The 25,374-nt window shown below is 35.0% G+C and overlaps 2 protein-coding genes across 6 annotated transcripts in view; one reads left to right on the forward strand and one right to left on the reverse strand.

The window, feature by feature from the left end:
- The first annotated feature begins 497 nt into the window (after positions 1 to 497).
- LOC120627820 lies at positions 498 to 3,046 on the forward strand. Its single transcript, XM_039895879.1, has 2 exons — positions 498 to 884; positions 987 to 3,046. Exons 1-2 carry the CDS (start codon positions 833 to 835, stop codon positions 2,936 to 2,938), a joined length of 2,004 nt encoding a protein of 667 aa, XP_039751813.1. The 5' UTR covers positions 498 to 832; the 3' UTR covers positions 2,939 to 3,046.
- A 4,972-nt stretch (positions 3,047 to 8,018) lies between these two features.
- The window catches only part of LOC120627783 (GTPase-activating protein CdGAPr), a 110,157-nt gene continuing 92,801 nt past the window's right edge, over positions 8,019 to 25,374 (reverse strand). For all 5 annotated transcript variants that reach the window (XM_039895805.1, XM_039895802.1, XM_039895804.1 and 2 more), the window contains exons 17-26: positions 23,675 to 23,813; positions 22,998 to 23,058; positions 22,016 to 22,122; positions 19,835 to 19,956; positions 19,192 to 19,327; positions 18,539 to 18,636; positions 17,456 to 17,563; positions 16,217 to 16,291; positions 11,560 to 13,533; positions 8,019 to 11,003 (exon numbers count right to left, since the gene is read on the reverse strand). In XM_039895805.1, the coding sequence (XP_039751739.1) occupies positions 10,925 to 11,003; positions 11,560 to 13,533; positions 16,217 to 16,291; positions 17,456 to 17,563; positions 18,539 to 18,636; positions 19,192 to 19,327; positions 19,835 to 19,956; positions 22,016 to 22,122; positions 22,998 to 23,058; positions 23,675 to 23,813 (2,899 nt within the window). In that variant the 3' untranslated portion in view covers positions 8,019 to 10,924. The remainder of the gene's footprint in view (positions 11,004 to 11,559; positions 13,534 to 16,216; positions 16,292 to 17,455; positions 17,564 to 18,538; positions 18,637 to 19,191; positions 19,328 to 19,834; positions 19,957 to 22,015; positions 22,123 to 22,997; positions 23,059 to 23,674; positions 23,814 to 25,374) is intronic.

Consider the following 25,374-nt stretch of genomic DNA (forward strand, 5'->3'; position numbering starts at 1 on the left):
CCGGGGAGACGCTTAAAGCTCAGTTTGTTTAACATTACTATCCGCGACTGCGTTTTGACGAAAAATAACATGGTTCTTAGGAAAATATCTTTCTAAATCAGTTAAAAACTTTTTGACCTTTCTTTAGAACATTATAATAGAGAGCATGATGGAAAACGTAATTCCATCTAACAGCTTCTGCACACCACGAAATATTGTCAACAATTAAATCGTAAACAGATGAGAAAGGTTTATATTAAACCAATGCTGTAAGAACCGACACGGGTTGCGCCACTACAAGTAATATGCACGTGGCAATATTTAAACGAATGCAAAGAAAATAAACTTCAAAACAGTTCGTTTTGCATATGGAGGGTAGAGGTAAGGAGAGTCATCTTATATGGGAGAAAAGTTGAAAAGTGTAAAGTTGTATGCGCTAAATAACAGTTCAAAAATCCTCCACAATGGCGCTGGTGGATGCACAGGGTATGGTATGAATGTAGCAATCGTAGATGAATTGAGGCCATGAGAGCCAGAGTGGCCTAACTGTCATTTTTTCAATACTGATTTTAATTCAAAAAACTGCTCTAAACGGCAAAAGTCATAGCGCCACAGTGGCCTAAAATTAGTTCAATATTGTTTTCATAGATGGAATTAGTATTACTACCACAGCCTATCAGAAATTTTAAAAGTTTGGTAGCGCTATAGTGGCCTAAATGAGTTAGGCCATTTTTGCACTATGGCAATACTAATTAAATTGACATTTCTTTGACGTTAGGCCAAACTGTCATAGTTTGCCGCGTGATTGTTTTTAATGTTGAACGAAGGTTTTTCTTGCAATTAATGGCTTAAAATGGATAACATGGAAGCTGGAACCTCTAGTAACATAGAAAACACAATGCAAGGTAAGCAAAACATGATTTTGATAAGAAAAATTGTCAGTCAATTGAGTGTTGTAACTAATTTTGTCAGTCTACTATTTCGTAAGCAAATTACTTTACTTTCAGATATCTTCGGAGTGGATGAGGAAGACCCATATCAAGATTCAGGCTCTGAGTATTTACCATCCAGATCGCCATCGCCAACTCCCTTGGATCTAATTGATATTTTAGAAGATAACCACTCTCAAAACAACCAAGACCCTCAAAACGACCAAGAGCAACGGAAGCCAAGAAAGCGAGTTCGACAGCCACATAAGTGGAAAAAGAATATACGCAAGGCAAAACGCGCGAGAGGTGAGGAATATGTGAATGCAAAAGGCAAAACTGTACCTTCGAAAAATATAAACACAGATATACCATGTAGATGTGGACTAAAATGCCACGATAAAGTTGGTGCTGCACAGCAAAAAGCACTCTTCGATAGGTTTTATGCCATGGAAAGTTTTACTTTGCAGTCATCTTACTTATTTTCATTGGTAAAAGTGTTACCTAAAAAAAGATGCTCTTTTCTCACTGATCGCCGACAAACTGAGTCTAGACGCTCCAATACCCGAGTATATACTATTCCAAATTCCGATGGTTTGTATACTACGGTATGTAAAGAATTCTTTAAAAAAGTTTTTGCAGTATCTGATGGAAGAATATCCAGAGTTTTAAAAACAAAATTGTCCATTCCTACACCACCTATTGATAGAAGAGGAAAGCATGTTCCTGTCAATAAGACATCTGAAGAAAAAGTTCAAAAAGTAAAAACATTTATTGATAAATTTCCTAAGTATGAATCACACTACACACTACACAAGAGTATGAACAGAAGGTTCTTAGCTCCAGATCTAAGTTTACCAAAAATGTATTCCATGTACTGTGATAATATTTCTGAGTCAGAAAAGGTATCCGATTTTATGTTCCGGAAAATATTTAATGAACAATTTAATTTATCATTCCATGCACCTGTATCCGATTCATGCAAGAAATGTGACAATTTGAAGATTAAGATAGATGCAGCTCATTCACTAGAAGAAAAGTACCAGCTTGAGTTACAAAAAAAGTTACACCTCTCAAAAGCTGACAGTGCGAAAGATAATTACAAGAAAGATAAAAACCTTGCTAAAGAAGACTTAGATGTCACTGTCATTGTATTCGACCTAATGAAAACATTGCCTACTCCAGTAGTGTCAACGGGAGTGTGTTATTATAAAAGGCAGCTGTGGACGTATGTACTAGGTATACATGATGCTGCAAATGACAACGCAACAATGTGTGTATGGGATGAGACTGTAGCCTCTAGAGGACCACAGGAGATAGGCTCTTGTTTATTGCGATACATTAAAGAAAATGTTAAGACCAAAAGGTTAATTTTATATTCTGACCAATGTGGTGGCCAAAATCGCAATATAAAAATGGCCACTCTTTGTCAATATATTATTAGTCATCCAGACTATGTTGTGGAAAATATTGACCATAAATTTTTTGTAAGCGGTCATTCTTATTTGGCGTGTGATCAGGACTTTGGCTTAATAGAAAAAAAGAAAAAATATTTTCAGAATATTTTCGTACCTGATGATTGGATTGAAGTAATAAAGACTGCAAGAAAGAAAAAACCCTTTCAAATTATAAAAATGGCCAAAGAAGATTTCTATTCAACCAAAAAATTGGAGAATAATATAACCAATCGAAAAGTCACTGCAGAGAAATCAAAAGTAAAGTGGCTAAATATTCAGTGGCTCCTGTACCACAAGAACTACCCATTCACAATATTTTTTAAATATTCAAATAATGAAGAGGTCCTGTTTGAAAGTGTGGACTTGAAAAAAAGAAATTCTATTGCCATAGCTAATTTACAGCTTGATCTTTTGTATCCATTGGGTAGACAAATAAGTGTGGAGAAAAAAAAGGATTTGGTGGAACTTCTTCAATACATTCCCCCGGTACTTCATGATTTTTATAATAATATTAAGGATAGTGCTTCGGTAGGTAATGATTTGCATGTGGAAGATGAAGTAATAGATAGTGATTGATGCTTATAAGGAAGGTTTATTAATGTAAGGATACTTTTATTATAATAAATACTTTGGACTAACTGCTTATTTTTTTAAATTAATCTTAAACCCCAAATGCCAGAGTGGCCTATCTATAAAAAATAATAATAATAATGGTACCTAGGATTGACATAGGTCCTAAAAAACAAAGAATATAACATATGAAGAGACTTAGGCAATAAAAAACAATAAAATATAAATATTTTCTAAAGTTACAATTATTTGAAATATGGGCTTCTCTTTTTTCCTTACTACTGAAAACTATTGTTTAAGTAGTTAGGCCACTCTGGCTCTCATGGCCTCAATTGTAGTATGCCGAGTTAAAAAATTTAATATCATTATCGATTAAAGTAGTTAATTATTGAGAATTTCAACAACTTACGTTGTACAAAATATTGTGGTAAATATAACCTTACTTCCTTGTATCTCCATACTTCTTTGTTTATTTTTCAAGCTTACTCTAACAATATTTAATATTATTAATATTTGGCGCTTCTTTTAAGAGTTACCCTGATGCAAATTTGGCGCCATCCTAATTTAATACATTTTGACGACACTTTTTCATATACACAGATGACTCTCCTTACCTCTACCCTCCATAGTTTTGCAGTTTGTTTCCCTGGCATACATTTTTCTTTATTCTTTCCCATAGGGAAAAGGCAAAGGTATATCACCGTACAGCCATCCCTTGCATTCATTTATATAGGTACCAAACTGCGCGTATAAACGTCGTCGTGTGCAAAGACTCAACGCCCAACGCCCGGAATTAATAAAGTAAGTATCCAAAGCCCAAGATTAAAATCAATGTCAGATTTATGCATATCATTGGATCAATTTCGTTTTAAACTTGTTTCTGACATAAAACAAACTGGACTACAGTTTCAATCTTTGATCTGGAGGGTTAGGCATTCGATATATTATAAATAAAGGGTTTAGAACGACAACTCTTAAAATTATTTGCAGACGTGAATCGATCCAGCGATTTAACGTTGCCAAGCGGTCCAAACGCAGTCATGCAGCGATGTAAAGTTACATTTTTCACATAATTTACATACAAATAGCCTTACATGTTAACAATTCTTGAAACTGGATACAATGTATAGAACCTTAGTTATCTAGTACGTCGAAATATAATAGACATAATTTTGAAAGGTTTATGCTTACTTTTTTTACTATGTAACTAAAGGAAATGGATAATTTTTCTTTTGTAAAAGGTCAAGATAGTTTTACTGAAATATAATGTTTACACGGAAAATTTTTAACATTGTTTGAACACTCCATACATTTTACAACGCTAAACTATATTGACAGCTGTAAAAAATAATGCTTTTCTCTTCTGCAAGAAACATTCTGCAAGAGTTCCAGATTCTATTGTACACAAATTACAGAACAAAACTAGATTGACAGGTGTACAATTTTGTCCTTTACAATAGTACCTGTGGAAAAGTATACACTATTGACAGTAATAAATTGTCAGTTCTTAAAACTGTCAATAGCAGAATCTGCACTTACCATAATTTTACGTGTATTATATTCCGTAGTGTAAATGAGTATTTTTTTTACAAAATGGAGGAAGTACACAATACTTATTTGGCAGATTTAGTCTGTTACATTCAATGAAATATTAACACCAATATACACGAACATTACTTAAGTTTTGCGTCTGTAAATCAGCTGATATTTTATAGATTTTGACGTGACAACGTCTTATAAATTGGTTTGCCGGGTGACACTTCAAGAAACTGCGTTACGCTCCGCTCACGTTATGCGCTCACAATGAGAGCGAGTGAGAGACACGCGTCCCTTCCACTCGGGCATGGTTAGCCCGCCTAAAAGCGAGAGAGACAGACATAAAAAGTGAAAGGCACGCGTCCCTTTGTAGTAAACGCTGTTTCATTGTACGCAAATGTATTGCAAGTTATTGTATGTATATTTGTATATAAATACGTATGTATGTGTAAAGGTAAAAATAAAATTTTGTTAATATGAAATTCAGTGCGAGATTCTTTGTATAAATTAATGTTTTAAATATAATTCTTTGTATAAATAAATGTTTTAAATTGTTACTATTATTTCATCCTTCTTCCTACTATACGAATGAATATTCACATTAAAATTATTTTACCACTCAAAGTCGTTGTCACGTAAAACTTTCGCCCGTATCCCGACTTTACAGGCAACCAATTTTTAACCATCAATTTGAAATCGAAGGGTCGGGCGCTAATGCTGGCTGGAAAATATAAAACTGAACTGAACGGAAAAAAAATCTACAAGAACGAAATAACGGCCAGTCTTTAAATAATGTAATGCGAGACCGCGTAGTAATGTTTGTGAAGACTGGTGGTAATCAAATGGTTTATCATTACAAGGTCTCTTTCCAATTAAAATAAACTACAACATGGAAACACGCTAGTCTTCGAAATCTTTGTGTGAACCTATATGGCTTCTTGCGTATAGTAAAGATGTTAGTCATGCATTAATTGTAATTAAGAGTTTTTTAAGATTTAAATGTTACATAGGTTTAGACACTACAGCTAAGAAAGCGTGACCTCCATTCTTCCATTGAAATAGCTTTGATGACCTTTTCATCAGAGCTATGTCCCATAGTCCAAAACCATTTTACTAAAATGTAAGTTATATTATTCAGAAAAAATGTTCAGTAAAATTACATTGTAGATCTAATAATATAATTAATTAATTATTATACAAGAATATCGAAATATTTTCCATTTGCCTTTATCAATATTCTACGAGAGTCGAAAAATGAGATAAGTATTATTACCAAGAGATTTAATTTATCAATTCATAATTTTATTGTCTGCTTAATTTTTAAGTTAAGATTTTTAGAAAAATTAACGTTATTAGCAAATGGTGTGATGCGTAGTGTTTAATTATATATTTAAATATTTATATAAGATTTTTATACTTTATCTCCTTCCATCATACAGCGGCATCTCTTTTTAGTATGAACCTTAATTTATGTTCCACTTTATTTGAATCCTGAAAATTAGTTCCATTACACCAATATTATATTACATTTTTATAAAATTACTGTCAATTAAATTAAATTGACAAGTTTACAACAGTGTTGTTCTTTTTTCAATGTACCCTATGGTAAAGGATTGCACTATTTATAGGCCTGTCAATTTAGTTTAGTTCACAGCTAAGAACAAAGAATTATTATTATCCATAGGCTCACAGATTTACATACAATAGAACTGGCAACAATATTGACATTTGAATAAGTGGCTAATTCTATTTGACAAATCTAACTAAATTGACAGTTATAACAATATTGCTATCCTTCTCTACAGGGATAATACGAAAAGGATAGTAATACTTCAAACCTGTGATTTAGAGATTTGTGTATAGTTGGACCAATGAGAAACAAACACTATCGACTCAAGATCAGAACAGTCTAGATATTTCCAGTCGGCTAGACTTTGGTACTGTCAGTGTACTGGAATTAAAACCAGGACATACGACATACATTACTTTGAAGGTATAATATTGGAACTTTCGAAATCCATCATAGATCTCAACATTTGCATCGAATCCTCCTTTTTTTTTATTCAATGGGGCACAGGTTTATTCACTGGCCGCAAGCAATACGAATTAATAACGAGATTCATTCAAACCGCTCGTGTATTCACAACTCTATACAAAATGTAAAAAAAAACCTTAAAAAAAGCACAATCTTCTATAATACTTAATGATTTGTGTGATCATTTGAGTTTGTGATGGGGTGTCCAGAAATAAAATACTGCACGATTTGAGGGAAATATTAAATTGTCTCCTAAGAATGCTCATACAGTAGTCATACAGACAGTAATAAATTTTTGTTTTCGCCTATGTAAGAAATTTTATTCAAAATCACTTTTTTTAGGGGTGATTCATAAACAATAAGCCAGTCAGAGGTTTTCTTAGAGTAAAATAAGCTTCAAAAGTGGAACTTATGTACCGCGTTGTGATGTTCAAATTAACCTACGATTCTATTCTACGGATATATCCAAAAACTAGTCGAAACGCATTTATAATGAAAATCAGTATTACAGAATTCGCGTCTCTAATACTAGTATAATTGCGTCCACTTTACTTTAAGGTTGAATTATTTCGGTACCTCAACATGGAGCGTTGTGCGTTAACAAGTTTTTTTTAAAATTTAAAATACAAACGTGCAGTATATTATTACTGGTACATTATAAAATTAAATTAGGAAGATAGTTATAATGTCTAATAAAATAAATAGAAATAACATAACAAAAACGATTACACTCCGTATTTCAACATTATCATATTTTATTATCTATGTATGTAAATAGAACCCTTGTATATTTATGGTCCAGTGTCTGCAGGTATTTAAAAAGATAATTGCCTTATAAAACGTTATGATAGATTGGATGGAATTAATTTCGGATAACTTGTCGTTTATATATTAAAAAAATGTGTTCGACCTTGGGAAGCTCTCAGGGTAAAAACTTAAATTTTTCTTACAAAATATAAAATTCATTTATTTCAAGTAGGCCTAGTTTATAAGCACATTTGAAACGTCAAGTCAGTCTGCTTTTGGGGACTCTACCACCGGTTCTGAAGCCAAATTCCACCGAGAAGAGTCGACAAGAAACTCAGTAGACTGGTCTTTTCCTCTTTTTTTTCAAAAACATAAGTTAAAAAAATAAACACCACACATTTTGTTAGATTAAGCCCACCCACCTTCTAACTGGATGAATAAAGTTACAACATTTGGAATAATTGCAACACATCTTTTTGCTTTAAAATTTTGGGCTTTATAAAAACTAACTAAAATTTATAGAAGTAAGCATCTATTATGCTTAATGACAATGTGAGATGGTGATAACAAAAAGAACACCCGGCTAAGTTTGTTGTGGGCTTCTTAGACCAGGGCGCGATCGGAACCCTCGTAGCTTTAGTTTTAAGTTTACGATTGTAGTTATCGCCATCACTACTCACTGCTATGTACACATTTTGTATATAATAACGCATCAAAAGTGCCATCTATGTGCCTATTTGAATAAAGAAATATTTGACTTTGACTTTGACTTAGAGCTAAGTTTCTATTATGCAAATAAATTTAAATTTTTCTCAGATTTCTAAGTTTACTGAACGCCATCGTTCATATCATAAGACTTCTTCTCCTTTCATAAATTGACAATTGGATTCTTAGTTTGTGTTTAAACAAATTTACAAAGGCACTGTTATAAAACATGGTTCTATTTACAAACACTGCTCTCAAACTTCGTAATGTCATGAGAAAAAACACTGCGACAAAATTTCCGTTCGTAGCCGTTTCAGATTTACATTTTAATTTTATTTCTGAACTTTTGCAACTGTATCTTACCAGGGAGACTTCTACGATAGTTTGTAATGCTATTCTCATCAAGAGTAATCCAGCTCTGTTTCGGTTCGCTGCTGCTATTACAATAAACCCAGCGACCAACTTAAGTTCTTGAATAAGCGAGACTGACTCTACAAAGGATCTGATACCCGTAAAAGGTACCACTTTTTATTTAAATATTGCAATATTGCACGCTGTGTGGCGGATTTTGGCTGTACTTCTCAGTGTTTCTCCTTTAATTATTGTGTACAAACCTAATACAAACCACCCGTAATAAAGAAATTTGAACTTTGGGTTCATAATTTTAACAAATAAATATGAGTTTAAAATTAATGTGTGCTGCAAAGTAATCTTAGAATTTGAGATGATTTTCTTAGACCTTTCAGGGACAACGTAAAAATACCTAACCTGTTTGTCTGAAATTATTAGTTATTTTGACTGTAGGGCAAAAAGGCTACTTGTAAGGGAGTTGGTTGTCTCTACAAAAATAATTTGGTCCCTATTTGCTACCTGCACATTTGTTTTTTTCGTAGGTTGTTAGAAAAACTTTTTTACATAAAATGCCATCTGATGCACAATTAGAACAACTATGTAACGATAAGTATAGATTTAACCGTGTTTGCTAGTTGAGAGGTTACCTACAATTATAAGGTTTTGATTATTTAAAACTGAAATATACATTCATCTCATTCAAAAAAATTAAAAATTCATTTATTTCAAGTAGGCCTAATATAAGCACTTTTGACTCGTCAAGTATGTACCATTAACTACTTGGCATCGTAGCTCACTTCAGAAATTTTGTCGCAGGGCCTCAACATTTATACCACACGATATTTATACACTAAATGCGTATTGAGACTCAAATGCCGCGGTTTAACCAAAAAGTAAAAATTAATAATTTATTTTCAAAGCATTCATCCACAATTTTTACAAAACGGGTATTTGACTGAGTATATCTTTACATGGTTATATTATATTTTAATCAAAATGTTGATGTATCCTAGTTTTGTAAGGAAATATTTCTATTTTTCTGTAATTATTATTTCTTAAAAGTTATTTTTGTCATTTTTTTTTAATCGAGATTATTGACGTCTAAGGGGTACGTTTAAGACAAGCTTTACGAGTAATTGGAGTAGAAAGTGGAATATTTACCATATTAAAGAACCAATAATGTTGCGATATATGTTTTTTACCAGTCAAATACCTTACAACCGCAATAATTAAGAAATACAGATCGAATTAAAAAATTACAATAATATGAGCGCAGAACCACAGAATTATGTATGCAATTCATTGTGTCCAAAAACACCCCGCGCCCGTTTAATTTTTCACCCGCGGAATGTTGCTAGCCCACAAACTTTTGCCCATTTCCCCATTTTATGGTAAACGTTTAGAACATAAGAGGTAAAATCATAACATTCAACTGCTAAATGTTATGAAGTGACTCACCGTTTGTTCGAGAAAAAGCTCTAAAGTGGAGAAAGGTTTGTGATGCTTCAATATTAGGCGTGTACGCGGTTTCTTGTGTTCTTAATTCTGTGTGTAATACAACCCGCACACAGCTTCCCAAACTTTAATAACATATGAAATGCAGCGGCCCCCAAACTTACGTTACCTATATTTTGGATAAAATACCTTTTTGCCACATGTTTTATGTCAGCTTAAAAACCCCCAGCACCTACTTGGAGAATTGCTGGTCACAGGCGGCACGAGAAAGTTGAATGTGGAAATCATTAGAAGGGCATAGATCTAGCAGTCAAACATTAATTAAACGTATTTATACAAAGCAACTACGGAGTTTCTTGCTGTTTGTTCTTGTTAACAATATTGAAAATAACTATAAAATACAGTTTTATATTAATTTGTATATTAGAAGTCATTAGGCTTTTAAATCCACTTTGTTTGGTGCAAAACTAACATAAAACTAATTGCAACACTGACTAACCTCAGTTAAACTAATATAACAGTTTATTAAATAATTTAAAGCGTTACAAATATTATCTACATTCATAACGGAATAACGAAAAACACGTTACGACTTTTATTCGTTACAATTAAATGTAATGTTCGTTATCGTTATAACGGTTATCTTGTAACTGGTTACTGGCACTGTGATTGTTTCTATTTTTTTAAACAAAACTTATTATTTTTAAAACAACTAAATTGACGAAAAATAATTTAGTTAAAAGGATAGTGCTTACCCTGTCAATTTAGTATAAGTTTTGTGTACAATATAAATAGTACTTACTACTTAGCGTAGCCTCAACAAATGTTTTGTCTCAATTTTCTGTCACTGTACGCTTGCTTTATGCTTTTTTTTTATAAGCTGTTTACAAAGTTACGAACCGACGTCGCAATCACAACTTGCAAGAGTAATCGTCACGATATTTTATATGATATCAATATAAAAGCGTACAGTAAGCTTAATTTGACGGGTACGTACAATGTACTGAAACTTTTGTATAAAGAGCGACAATAAATCGTTATAAGTACTTAGAGTTATAAAAAACATCGGCGGAAACTCGTTACAACGATAAAATACGATAACGTTTACACACGTTATAACCGGTTGCTCGTTATAACGGCTATTCGTTATAACGAGGCAAGGGTCAGCCGTTGCCTTGTGATTTCTGTTCGAACATGGCAGCCATGTCGCGTATGTTGTACGACGGTGACACTTTTTCTCTCCTGCGAAATTGTGAAATAAACGCAATTACTTGATTGGCTTATATAAAAAATTTAAGTAGGTAATAATATTTTCCACTGCGGTGAGTTACATTTTTGAACAAACAAAACTCGTTTAATCGGGTCGGGTTTCACTTTTCCATAAAGATCTGACGTAAACTCAAAATTTAAGTTTACGTTAGATGTATATGGAAAAGTGCCCTTCCCAAGTGGACAATCTTAATTGTTTTGACAAATTCATACAATATTTAAAATAACACTACAAATCGAATGAAATAACCGAAAACATTGTTTTTATTTTTGTTCATGATGATAAATGATTCATTAATTTCAAGTGTTACTTTGAGAATGAACAAACACTAAAAAAACAACATGTAATAAAAAGTTGTAGTTACAAAAATCATTTTAAATTATATTGAAGAAGTACGCAAAACTAAGGTGACGAGATTCTGCCGATGCAAAACATTGCAAAATTGAATAAGGTATCATTGCGTGTTCTGTATAAGTTATCTAACTATCATGATTTTTATAAGCACTAAATACCGTTTGGAAAACATACCTGTCTTCGCAGTGTCTATCATCGGCCTCCCCGTTCTGGGGCAATTCATCTCCAGGACTAATAGGAGATGGAATCGTGTCCAAGTTATTAGCACTTCTGGCCAAGGAAAACCTCATTCTTTGACCTAAATCAACCGTGTTCCGCCTCTCAAATTTAGGCAATTCCTCTTTCAGTCTCTCACACTCTTTCTCATCTTTCTTTAACTTGATCCGTGTTAGCTGTTCCGGATTACTTCTGAATGACTGTGAACTATATTTTTCCCTTAAAAAATTACGCCTCTCTTCCTTATATTTCTCAATACGCTCCCTACTCAATTTCTTTTCCGTATCGAAACCGATTAAGTTCTTTAAGTCAGTAGGCTTTTTAATGTCGAATCTCTGTATTAGAGATAGTTTATTTTCCGTTGTAGGAGTTATACTTTCTAATTTTATCTCCGGTTCCTCCATATTTAAGTTCAAATCAGGTAAATATTTTGCCTGTCGCTTCACGTCTTTTACTTCTAAACTTCTTCTCCTGTCCTTTTCATTGCCAAACTCTTTGACAAATGCATTTTCATCCAGTGATCTGGCATTTGAATTTTTGGATAGTTTGTACGTTTTTGGGGTAATCGGTGGTGGTTTCGTATCTTTTTTTCTTTCAATTTTTTCCTCTTTCTTTTCTAGAGTAGGATACTTAACTTCAGTTTTATATTTGTCAAAGTTAAACGGTCCCTTTTGTTCCGTAGGACTCTCGAAGCGTATCGCAAGTTCCCTAACGTTCAAATTCTTAGGTGCAATTGTTGGTTTTATAACGTTTCCGTTTTCTTTTTCCAAGCTTTCGTCATCTCTAACACTACTTATTTCTACTTTATCACAGATTTTTAGAGTATCAACGTTTATATTTTCGTAATCACGCTGTCTCGTTTCCTCGAACTCTATATTTTCATACATAGAACAAACCTCTTTTTCCGGAGACTCTAATATCATAGCATTTACTTCCTCTATACTTTTTCTGAAGAACTTGACTTGACTGTAAACATCTATGTTATCATCTACGGTGGAATCCGTAGGAGTTTCTAGGATGATCAGATCTTGGTTGAAATCGTCAGGTTGGCAAGCTTGCTGCGTTGGTAGACTTGCATCTGTCTGAGGTATTGAAGCCTCCTCGACTATTGATAAATTTTTCTCAAGATCTATATCTTCGTATACGGAGTCTCTTTCGTTCGTTGGCGTTTCCATATTCCCTATTGGTTCATAATCATCCGTTTTAACTTTCACTGGCGATCGGAATGTTATGCTAATAGTCGATTTTAAGGGGCTTTTCAATGGACTGCCGGGGGAGCTCTTGGATGTACTAGAAGATAGATTTATATAATTTGGCCTCGAAAAGTTATAGCACTCATACAACTCGTCTTGCTTAAAACTAACGTTGGAATAGCTAGACGAACTTTCGTGGGATGACGTCATGACTTTCATGACATCAGACTCCTTCTTATGCGAGTTCTGATCGGAATTGGACGACGTGGAAACCGCCGATAATCTATTGAGGTTTTGATAGCTTATATCTGTGGAATGCAATGGACTGGCCTCTAAGCTGTCGTGTAAATTTTGTTCTGAGTACTGTCGCGACATGTCTTTGATGTTCTCGTAATCGGTCGCTTTCAGTTCACATTTAAGACATTTCTCCTCGTCACAATTATCGCAATCGTTGCTTTTGATAGTGATAGTGTGCCGATTGTCGCTGACTTCTGAATCGCTCTCTAATGGATCGTATATAGGTGTTAAAGGAGTAACGGGGCTTGAATTTAAAGTACTAGTAGTTAAATTACTTATAGAAGAATTTTCTGCAGGCCAATCGATTTTTATTAGGGTCGAATGTCCGTCTTTGCCATGCCAAGTGAGTCTCGTGACCGATTTTTCCGGGTCGGTTAAAACCGGGTGATGCATACCGCTGTACCGGGCCGAGTTTTTTTGTTTTCGCGGTGAGTTCCGCTCTCTGCAAGCGGTGTTAATAAGCGTTGTTTAGTTTGTGTTAATCGTAAACATGTGGGGTGGTTTAGAATGACGTTTAGTGTTGTGTGTGTTACGTTGTTTCATTACCTGTGGTGTTTTTTCTGGTGTAAATATAGTAAATTTGACTATCCTGAAATAAGGAATAATTTTGATTTTTATTCTGTAAAACATGTACTGATATTTTATTCGCTTGCATTCGGTAAGATATTATTTAAGGTTTGTGTAGAAGTATGTGTGCAAAATTGAAAAGGTATTAAACAAAATTAATAAGGAAACATCATTCTAAAACACCCATGATTTTTATCATACATTTGATTCTAAACTTACAGTAAAGGACAATTCAAAACATACAATTTATTCTCAAGAAATTATTCTCAGAGCATGCTAAATATTTAAAAGAACAGTTTTTACTTATTTTCCGAATGTCATGATACTATGTCTAAAATGGGAGCATTTAATTAATCATAGTAACTAATTCTAGTATCAATCAAAACTACTGCTATGTTTTTGTAATTTTAATATCAAATTGTTTGCAATGGAGAACTAAATAATTGTGAATGGGTATCGACATTTTTCAAGATTTTCTGCCTACAACGTATTTTTAGCTTAATACCATGCAATGGAAAGTTGTGATCTTACCAATCAAAGTTACGCATAAAATGGAACATGTGTAATTCTGTAATAAATAGATAGGAAGAAACAATATATTTTTTTTTGTTTTGTCTACGTTATATTGTATGCAAAATGAGTGTTAGAAAACTTCAAAAAATGTGACTAAATTGAGTGAAAAGCTATGAATTATGATGATATTCATAAGATTAATTTCTGCTTGACTAAAACTAGAAAATGTGTGGTGTTGTGTAAGTGTGCATCTATTTCTTTCGGATTAAATAAAAACAAGATAGAATGATTATTTTCATAAAGTTCTATCAAAGATATAACTAAAATATTGTATAATATTTATATGGAAAATAGAAGCCACGACTTATTAAATCGATCACATTACTGTGATGGATGAACGGTGCATCTGAACGCGCTGGGTAGTTTAATTAAAAGATGGCATTTATATTAATTTATTTATATTATGCCCATCTGTAATGAATGAGTAACTTGTTTGTATACTCATAGGAGTACCGGTGCGCAAACAAAGCTGAGCCCGACTAAAGCAGGCGTCGAAGCTATAGGGAGACTACGCACAAATTTTTACCCTCTCAGCCGGCCGAGTTGACTCCGCTTTTCAACTTTTATTATGTCAATTCTATGCGTCGGGATGTACAGGGAAACTCCATAGTCATGTGTGTGTATACAAGATTTAACCTTTCGTCCGATTCATAGTTATGGCGAAAGAATCACATGCACTGAACCGATGGGAGCCGATGTTTCAAATACTTAGTTTGAGCCGATAACCATAAGTTTGCTAGCTACTATTGAATTAAGATAAAGGGGGGAAATAATGGTATCGCATTCACTCTTTTATCTCACCTTTCTTTACATTGTCACAGTCTAAACTGTCGGACCTATTTTAAATCGGAAACATTTGTTAGTAAACTTTGACTGCAAGGGACGGAAGAATGTTGTCATTTTAGACGAAAATTTAAATCATAGATATGCCCGGGACACAGTCCTGATTATACTTATAGCCCGTAAGGTTTGTGTTTTACAAGGTTTTTGTTTGAGTTTACACTGGTCCCTATATCGTCAATATCACACAAATTTGACAAAAATGCTTTGCGACTTCTGATTCTAACTTTAATTTAAAACAAGAGAGAATAGGCATCTTCTAGGCAAGCGCGTCCCATCATTGGCCATATCTACACTTCCATCTATTGAAATAGTGGTGGTAATACACTCTTTGCGCATATCGTAGTGCCACCTACTCAACTCTTTCACAATTCTAATAGTATCAACTTATTTCTATACTCATTGAGAGTACCGGCGCGCTAGCAAAACTGAACCGAAGGCGTCTCGAGATTAAGGGGAAACTTAACCTATTCCATGACCTGTTGCAACGACCAGATTATCGGCAGTAGATGACTCTATAGTCATCTGCTTTGTATACTTATTCATAGTACCGCCGCGCAATCAAAACCGAGCCAGACTATTGCATTCGTTGCCCTGTTATTCGGATGAGCCGAATTAAACTGTTCTCATTACTCGTTATTACTTTAATGGCAAATAAGTGAACGAGGGCATATCTGAAAATTTTAATCTTCGAGCGTAGTTATTTGGGTGTTTAGTTTTATACTCCATTTTTACTTATCATTCTTGTTGTGTAGAAATACTAGATAGTATAAAGATGTTAAGTATGTTTTTTTTTTTAGGTTTTAATATTTTTTTCAAATAGGTAAGCAAAAGAGACTGTTTTGTACTTTGTGTCACCGGGCCATTAATTTATTGTACGTAATTAAAAAATTGGTAAATCTCTTTATATTAGTGTGTAGATAGTACGACCCTACCTAATTCAGAAATAGCTATAGCATAGCTAAGGGAAAAATATTTGCACGTAAACATATAGCTAAATTGTGACGTAATAATGAATGCAAATATTTAGCATACTATAAGACTCATTTATTTTTTTTAAAACACCAAAATGCGACATAGAATGGGTTTATTTTACAAGAGGGTATGAATGTAACAAAAAAAGATTTCATAAAACGACGGCTTACCTGAGCTTTACGTTCGCGAGAGACGTTTGAAAATCCGACGTTGAGGACAGAGGGCTGTCACGGTCTTTGCATAACCTATAAGAAAAATTCTTCTTATCAATATGCAGTCACTAAAGTACAGAGAGGAGTCATCACCGATACAGAAAATAAAACCTATTGGATTCATAGATAACTGATTACACAAGGTCATTATTCACTACGCGTCATTCTGGTATTAATTTCCGCAATAATTCCATAATATTCTATGCCTATTATTGGCGATTGAAAGTGACTTTTAAAATAATAACTTTCAAAGTTTTATCATATAAGTAAAACTTTTTTATCGACGTATGGCAATTATAGCAATGTAATGTTTTTCTGTTACGCGTCATCTTCATTTCCAAGTGTCATTTCCGTTACTCGTTATTTTTATTTCTAATACATTCAACACGTGGGTGTGATTATGGTATTTTTTTAGAAGTTATTTCAGGTTAACCTCAATTTTGATTGTAAATATCAGTGAATTAAAATAATTTTATAAAAACTAGCAATTAATACGACTGTTAACCTAGTAAAAATCAATTAATTGCTATAAAATTAAAGAAAAAAGTATATTAAACAAGTTTCACTTCTTAGGAGTGCACACTAATACACAAACACACATTTATTTTCTAAAATCTACTTGTAAGATATAAGTTCCCGGGACTTCATTAAGATTAACTAAGGAGCAAAAATTTTGAAGTATGTATAGTATTAATATATGCCCACTACAGAGCATGGGTCTTCGACAATGAGAAGCGTTTAGGCCGAAGTCCACCACGCTGGCCCAATGCGAACTGGTGGACAGCAAGTTAAGTCAGCATATTTATAAAATTCAAAATTCATTTATTTCAAGTAGGCCTAGTTTATAATCACATTTGAAACGTCAAGTCATTCTGTTTGTAGTGATTCTACCACCGGTTCGGAAGGCTGAGTCACTACAAACAGATATTATAAAAATGAAGTTGTTTTTTTTAATTCCGTTACATCTCCCAAGTTTTATTTATTTATACTGTTTATTTGTACTCCACTCAGAAAAACGAGACAAAAAAAAAGAACAAACACATGAAGAATGAAGCAGGATACAAAAGGCGGCGTTATCGCTAAGTATCGACCTCTGCCAGGCAACCTTAGGGTAAGTTTCCCAATTTTCCACTTCAAAGGTGTGATAATGAAGTTTTTATTTGTGATTTATTTAAGTTCTAAGTTGATTTAGTTTACCTTTTAGGTGCGGCGGGCCGCTTGTCGGGCAAGGCGGTGTCCGGGTCGCCGTCAATGTACCCCAGTTGCGCGACTTGCTGCTCCAACTGTTCGAGGGCTACGCGTTTCCTGGAAACACCATTTTCTAGGCTATTAAATCAATGCACTTTATCTTACATCAATCCGCACTGCCAATTTAAAACGACAGATAACGCATAAGCATAAAACTCTTTGATCCCCAGATACAAATATAAACAAACAAATATTATATTGTAAAGTATAAGTCGATCGATATATTTAAAGACAAATTACCCATCTTCAAAATTAAGCTACTAAAAGAACTTGGCTAGTCAGATGAATGAATGAATATACTTTTATTGCACACTACAAAAAGTACATAGAACAAAAAGAAAAGTATAACAAAACAACGTATACAATTTGGCAGATGTTGAATGCACTGTGCATAAATATTGTTCCCTGTTTCTTTTTGAAATAATTAATATAGAATTAGTTTGTTTATTTCGTTTTGGATAATTATGTATATTGAGTTACCCTTTTCTTTTTAACATCTTTTTATCGTGTTACAGTGTCCATCTTCATTTAGCGTCGACTTGAATAGTTATTAAGCACGTATATAATGAGAATGACATGTGTTTGTAATACCTTAAGCTATTACCATATTCATTGTATTTCATGTGATTCTGTTGGCGGTGCTTTGAGTAAATAAATAAATAAATAATCGAACCGGCTGCACCATAGACTAGGATATAAACTCCGCGGGCTACGAGCTGTCAAACGCCTTCATTATCACGGGACCATTGCTGTTCGCGGGTTACCTTTCAGAATGAGAATAATTTACGCCGCCGATCCATAAATTACCACGATGGTCAATTATGGATCGGCATACACCACACGCCTTTCATATTTCCTCACGGCATGCAGGTTACATCACGTTGTTTTCTTTCACCGTTGAAGAAAGTGATATTTAAATTGCTTAAATCGCACATAACTTAGATTCTCGACTCGACCCCCCGAAAGTGAAGTCGAGCTCCTAATACGAAATCACCGCTTCCGCTGTAAACAATAAATAGTAGTGAATGCTACCTTTCGGCGAGGTCGGTATCCGGACGCGGCGGTCGCCGAGGGCTCGGGGCGGCGCTGGCGGCACCTGACTCCGGCGGAGACGAGCACAGGGAGTCGTCCTGTGGGGAAGGTCACGTGATAAGTATATGTTTTATTTATTAGGCTACAAGTTAACGCCATGATATGGTGACGATTGATCAGTATGCAGTTGTCACCACTCCTCCTCTATCCCAGAGGATATATGTAGTCACTAGAGACTAACGGAAATATTATTGTACGGTTTTTTTTTTGTAAGATCTACTCCTTTATAATATGTCTTTATAGTATTACTTAAATGGACATAAGGGACGACTGTGATGTCTTTCTGCGAGTCCGTCAGCTCTCTCATAGAAGCGGCCGAGCAGGAAAGAGAAAACGACGTGGGCGCTGACCCGATACGCAGAGAAAGACGTGCAGTTACTTCAAGTCGCGGGTCTTGAGTGACAGGGTCTACGTAACCGGGGTGTCACAGATGCGGGTTAAACGTATGACATCTCTTTATGACACAGACAGCCCCGCTGGGTTTTATATGAGTATTCCAGCCCCTGTCATCGAGTCCCACATGCAAAACAAGCAAGATAATGCCTTCCTGTTTCCGGGAAGGATGCGGAAACGCATTACCCAGAAAATGCTACCTGCGGGTTGTGCGCGTGCGCAGTGTCGTCCTCCTCGCTGAACATGTGGTGGTCGCGCTCCTGCGGCGACAGGCGCAGGCGCATGCCCGCCAGCTCCGCCTGCCACGGCTCGAAGTACGAGTCGCACGACGACGACCTGCACCCACCCAACGTCAAGGCACGAACCGCGTATGCCAATACATATAGCGTTAAGGAGGCCGAGGGTGTATAGATAAATATATATAAGCCCTCGGCTTCCTTAATTCGCTCGCATACAGCTCGCGTGCTTAATACCTCCTCGTGTGTATAATAAGCATACTAGTTATATAATGTACTATTCTCTTTTCACTAATTCTTGCTAGTAATTCTGAACGAACATGACGTCATTATGGCAATATTAATTTTAATCTGAGCGATCTCATTTGTAGGGTGTCACTCAGTGGCGTGCATAGAGGGTAAAGAAAACCTCCAGTACGAGTTATGAAAAAATTTAAGGATAAAAATTGTAAGAGTTATAAAAAGTATTTATATTTCGTACTCGTTATTTTCTTCATTTATACCATCTGCATACCTCTATGCACGCCACTGGTGTCACTCATACATAACAAGGGGTAGCTCATGACTATATACGAGTATATGACTAGGTAGTGATAACTTGTCGGACCTTGTATGGTGTTTGAGCGGCGCGGCGGCCGTGACCGCAAGCGGCGGCAACGCGTCCGTTTCCGACGTTAGCGACTCGCACGACTTGGCGGGCCGTAGGTTCGATGAACATATTGACACCTCCTGACAAAAATCAAAATATCTAGGCTCATATATATATTTATATTTTAACTTATAATATGATTCCTAAGGTAATTTTGGACCTACCAATGCATAAATTTAAAGAATATGCTAAAACACATTTATTACAGCGAGGTTACTATACAATTGATGAATTTCTTAATGACAAGGTTGCTTGGAAGCATCCGGCTCCGCTTTCATCTCTCACAAGATATAAAATGTATGTTAAAATTTAAAATGTTGATGTTGGAAAAGAGCAGTTGCTGAGTTTCTTGCCGGCTTCTTCTCGGTAAAATCTGCCTTTCGAGTCACTACAAACAGACAGACTTGACGTTTCAAAAGTGCTTATATTAGGCCTACTTGAAATAAATGAATTTTGAAGCCGAGGGTGTATAGATAAATATATATAAGCTCGCGTGCTTAATACCGCCTCGAGTGTAAAATACTATTACTAATTTTGAATTTGAATTATCGAAAATTCCCTTTTCAAAGAATTATCGAAAAGGGTTATCGAGTCTACCGGTGATCCTAGAGCGGGCAGTTACCTTGGCCAACGTATTAGTTTGGCCATCCAAAGGGGCAATGCTGCCAGCATCTTAGGAACTGTGCCTCGCTGCGGTGGTTTCGAGGACGTTTTAGATTTTATTTAGTTTTTAAATAGTTTCAAACTGTTCTAAATAAATAAATATTAATTATTTCATATTAATAAAATTATAAAATTTGCAATTTGAATAACCACTTTTAAAAGGTCAAGTCAGCCTTTACATTTAATATGCATATAAAAAAAATCGGAACCGACTTGAATTGAACCTGCGAGTCTCTGGCAATCGCGGCCAGAGCGCTTTGGCCACCAAGCTACGGCTCTCCGACTACCGATTCCGAAATAAGTACATGCATTTATAGCAGTCATTATAGCGACGGTAGCGCCATCTAGTAGGAGACATTGTAGTTCCGAACTACTTCAGTCGGTTCAGTCAGTCTGTTTGTAGTGACTCTACAGCCTGATGCGCTAAAGTATATAAGAAATATATAACTAGCGTATCCAGCAGTCGTCGTTCTGCCCGCCACCTACCGGCACCAATTGTGTTTAAAACAATCCAAGAACACATTGAAATATGCACACAAAATTACATCCAAATCAAATAGGAAGTTTAGCAGTTGGGTGCCGTACACACGTACCGAAGAATTATATAAATATTTAATCTATTTCCACCTATTTAGTTGTTATTTTCAGTGCACGATCTATCAATCGCGAAATAAGGCAAGCAATAAGTTTCAAACGCGCAAGGTTACTTGAAGCGGTGATAACGTATTGGGCAAGAGCTGTGTGATCCAAAGGTGTGTCGGTGTATGGTGTGGTGGAGTCCACCAATCCGCACTAGGCCAGCGTGGTGGAGTACAGCCTTAACCCTTTCTCATTGTTGGAGGAGACCCGTGCTCTGTAGTTACCGGTTGGGTTAATGTGATGGTGATGATGAAGGTTACATAGAAAAGTTCAAATTAAAATTTGACTTTTTCAGTTCAGTTTTCAAATTTTCTAATAATACTGTAAAAGCTTTGAAAATAATGATAGTGTAAAAATTGTAAAACGATTATTGTCTCTTATTCTATAATCTAGTTGAATAATAGAGCAGAATAGAGCTTATAAAATGATGATAGTATAAGAGCTTATAAAACGATGATAGTATAAGAGCTTATAAAATGATGATAGTATAAGAGCTAATAAAATGATGATAGTATAAGAGCTTATAAAACGATGATAGTATAAGAGCTTATAAAACGATGATAGTATAAGAGCTTATAAAACGATGATAGTATAAGAGCTTATAAAACGATGATAGTATAAGAGCTTATAAAACGATGATAGTATAAGAGCTTATAAAATGATGATAGTATAAGAGCTTATAAAATGATGATAGTATAAGAGCTGGTCCAATGATGATAGTATAAGAGCTTATAAAATGATGATAGTATAAGAGCTGGTCAAATGATGATAGTATAAGAGCTTGTCAAATTATTATAGTTTGAGAGCTTTGAATTAACTAATAGTATAAGAGATTACCTGTGCCGGCGGTGTGTCGGGAGGGCGTGCAGGAGCGCGTTGCAGTTTACTGCGACTGAACAACCCGCGCCAACCCGACGGTGACCGTTTTAGTGCTCTCTTTGACCCTGCACACAACATACTAAATATTAATACTAAGTTATGCCACGTGGTAACTCCCGTGCTAACTATGAATATAACCTTCCATAAAAAAACAGGTTATACAACGTGTAAACGAAATCCGAAATATTACTTAACAGGCTTTAGATGTACATTATGTACTGTCTCTCGAGATTTATCTTTGAAACCGAAAACCTAATAGTTTTTGAGTAAACCAATGCCATAGTTTTTAATGTAAGAAATCCGATCCAACACTAACATCACATGCTAAATTAAAATCATGTCACTTTATTCGGAACGCGTTGCGTAGCGGAGGTACTATGCGCGTATCTTCAATAGGGTTGTCACAAGTTAGCACTTAGAATGTTTTGAATTCGTTTGTATGGAAAAATCAATTTATAATGATGGAATTAAATAAAAATATAATAAACGCGGTCGGAAAACGCAGGTAAAGGCTAGAGGGAGTATATTTTAATAAAACGATGGAAAATTACATTAGCGTTTTCAAACATAAAAACACATTTTTTAGTAAGTTGGTATGTATAGAAAGATTATTTATAATATACAGATTAGACTAAAAAAAGGAGCCAAGGGATATTCTTAATCCATCTATTCCGCTTGTGTGATGAACATGAAAGTTTTTCAGTGTCTGGGTATATTATAGATATTTGAATAACCCATAACACAAGCTACGCTTACTTTGGTGCTAGATGGCGATTTGTGTATTGTCGTAGTATATTTATTAATTGAATCTATGATTTACCTGTTAGATCTTCATCAAATTTAAATGAGACGGAATAGTCATTAGCTTTTTTAAATAAAAATAAAGTGTAGGTGGTTAGTAAACAATGAGTAGGTGGAAATTAAAGGAATGTTAACTAACCTGCAACTGGTAATTCCAAGACGGTGTGGTATTGAGGTAGATTGTTGGGACCAGACCCCACCTGTCAAAATGATTTCAAATTCAGATTCAAAAATGTTTTATTCATGTAGACCTTATCACAGGCATTTATGAAGCGTTCACACATTTTACAAGTTAACACTAATGTTAGGTGATGGTGATAACTGCATTCGTTAACTTCAAACTAAGGCTAGGAGGGTTCACAACGCGCGCTTTATTTTTTTTTATTAACCCGTTTCACTCAGTTCTTCACTATGCGAGTTAATTGAGGCCACTACGTATCTATTATCTATAAATAAATACTACTAAACGTCGTCTTCAGTTGGACATATAGTAACACTAAACGGTTTTTTTAAATATCGCCAGTGACTTTGACTGCCGTATGTTCTTAGGAAGCGCATTCAACAAGTCGATGGCTTGTGTACGGACAATGAATATTTAGATAAGAGTAAATAAATACTATTAAACATTGTCTTCAGTTGGTAATATAATAGCAGCTAAGCGATTTTTCAAATATCGCCAATGACTTTGACTGTCGTATGTTCTTAGGAAGGGCATTCCACAAGTCGATGGCTTGTGTACGGTAATTAAATACTTAGATAAGTGTAAATAAATACTATTAAACATCGTCTTCAGTTTGAAATGATATAACACCTCACCTCGATGTACTTGGGTTTGAGGTGTCCGGCGGGGCGCAGAGTCTCGTTGACGGCGGCGGCGATGGCGCCCGACGCGCCGGGCGCGGCCGGCGGCGTCTCGCAGATGATGGACTTGCCACGCCGACGGGCTTCCTCCAGGCTGTGAACAGAACTGCCCATCAGTACTGGCGCACCTGGGCTAACATAAAATAATACAGTCAAAACCGTTTATGGCGACATCGTTTAGAACAACATACCGGTTAAATTGACCAAAATCAAAGTCCTGGCTGAATATGATATGACCGCCTTATCGGAAAACATTGGTATTTACGACATTGTTTACTGCGACATACCGCATTAAGCGACCACATTTGGTTAATGTTTTCGGAAAATTATATCTGTAGAACGACCGGTTCAGCTGTATTGTAAACAATTCGAATAGGTAACAGTATCCACATCTGGCACAGTATAATGGTCAATGGCTATTATCGTAAAAGTAAACAGAGTTAAGGGTCTTTTATAATTCTTAGAAACAAAGCACGTGCATGCCCTAGCCTCAAGGCCCGCTTCGTCATACCTCTTAAGTCTGTTTGTTACTTATCTTTACACAAGACGCACTAAAACATATTGATGAATTAACTGTGAAAATTGTAACATGTCGCAAAAAAGAAAACAAATCAATATCAAAGAAAAATCGCGTATTACATACATGTATTGTCTTTCCTATTAACATCTGTCACCGGTTGTTACAACTATCGGTTTTACGACTAAATATGAGTAGTCCCTTCGATGTCGTTATAACAGATTTTGACTGTAATTACAAAAAAACGTGTGAGCCGTCACGGGACGCCTGGCAGATGTGACGAAATGGTTTTCTGTAAGTTATTGCAGATATTGCATAGTGAAAAGATAAAGCATTACAAATTTGTTCCACTAATAAAATAAAAAATACAAGCAAATGGATAACCACTCCTTTTTGTAAGTCGGTTAATAATGACTGTTTTATTACAAAATTAATATTCATTTTTATTGTTACATACGAAATACAAAAATTCAATCATATAGCGTGGCGAAGCGTCGCCGCGGCCTGTGTCGCCACGCTAAAAATCAGGTTTACCCGCTTATAGATTTTTCACATCAATAAAGTTTAATTCAGATAAAAAAAACATAGCTACAACAATAACAATTATCTTAGTATATTATGAATTAAAATTGGCCAAAACTATAAATAATTAGGAATCTCCTAAGGTAAGTACCCTCTCGAGCACTCGGTGTGTGTGTACTAACCCAGTGCTCCATAAAGGGATTTTCCCATTTATTGGTTAATATTTTCAAAATATTGTTGGAGCTTCCGCGTATTCTGCTCATCATTGATGCAGATCTTTTTCTCATGATTGCGTAGAAGTCATCAACGTGATTCTCCGCAAACATTTTTGATGCACTGCGGAATCGCGGTAGCCCCAACAATACTATGAAGCCATTATTGTATTGTTATATTGCATGCGCCAAGAGATTCAGTCTACAATTTTCGCACGGGATTGCAGTACTGGTACAGTCTATTTAGTCTAAATATAAATAAGGATCTTTTTATTAAAAAAAATTAAAATAAGGAGTCTATAAAATAAATACATAATAGTAATTAATTCCTAACGTTACAGTTTTGGTAGTAAAAACTTTTTTTTTTTTTTACTTTTGAAGAATTTTAATTTTTATGACTGTAC

Source organism: Pararge aegeria, chromosome 12, assembly GCF_905163445.1.
Source record: "Pararge aegeria chromosome 12, ilParAegt1.1, whole genome shotgun sequence".
NCBI lineage: Eukaryota > Metazoa > Arthropoda > Insecta > Lepidoptera > Nymphalidae > Pararge > Pararge aegeria.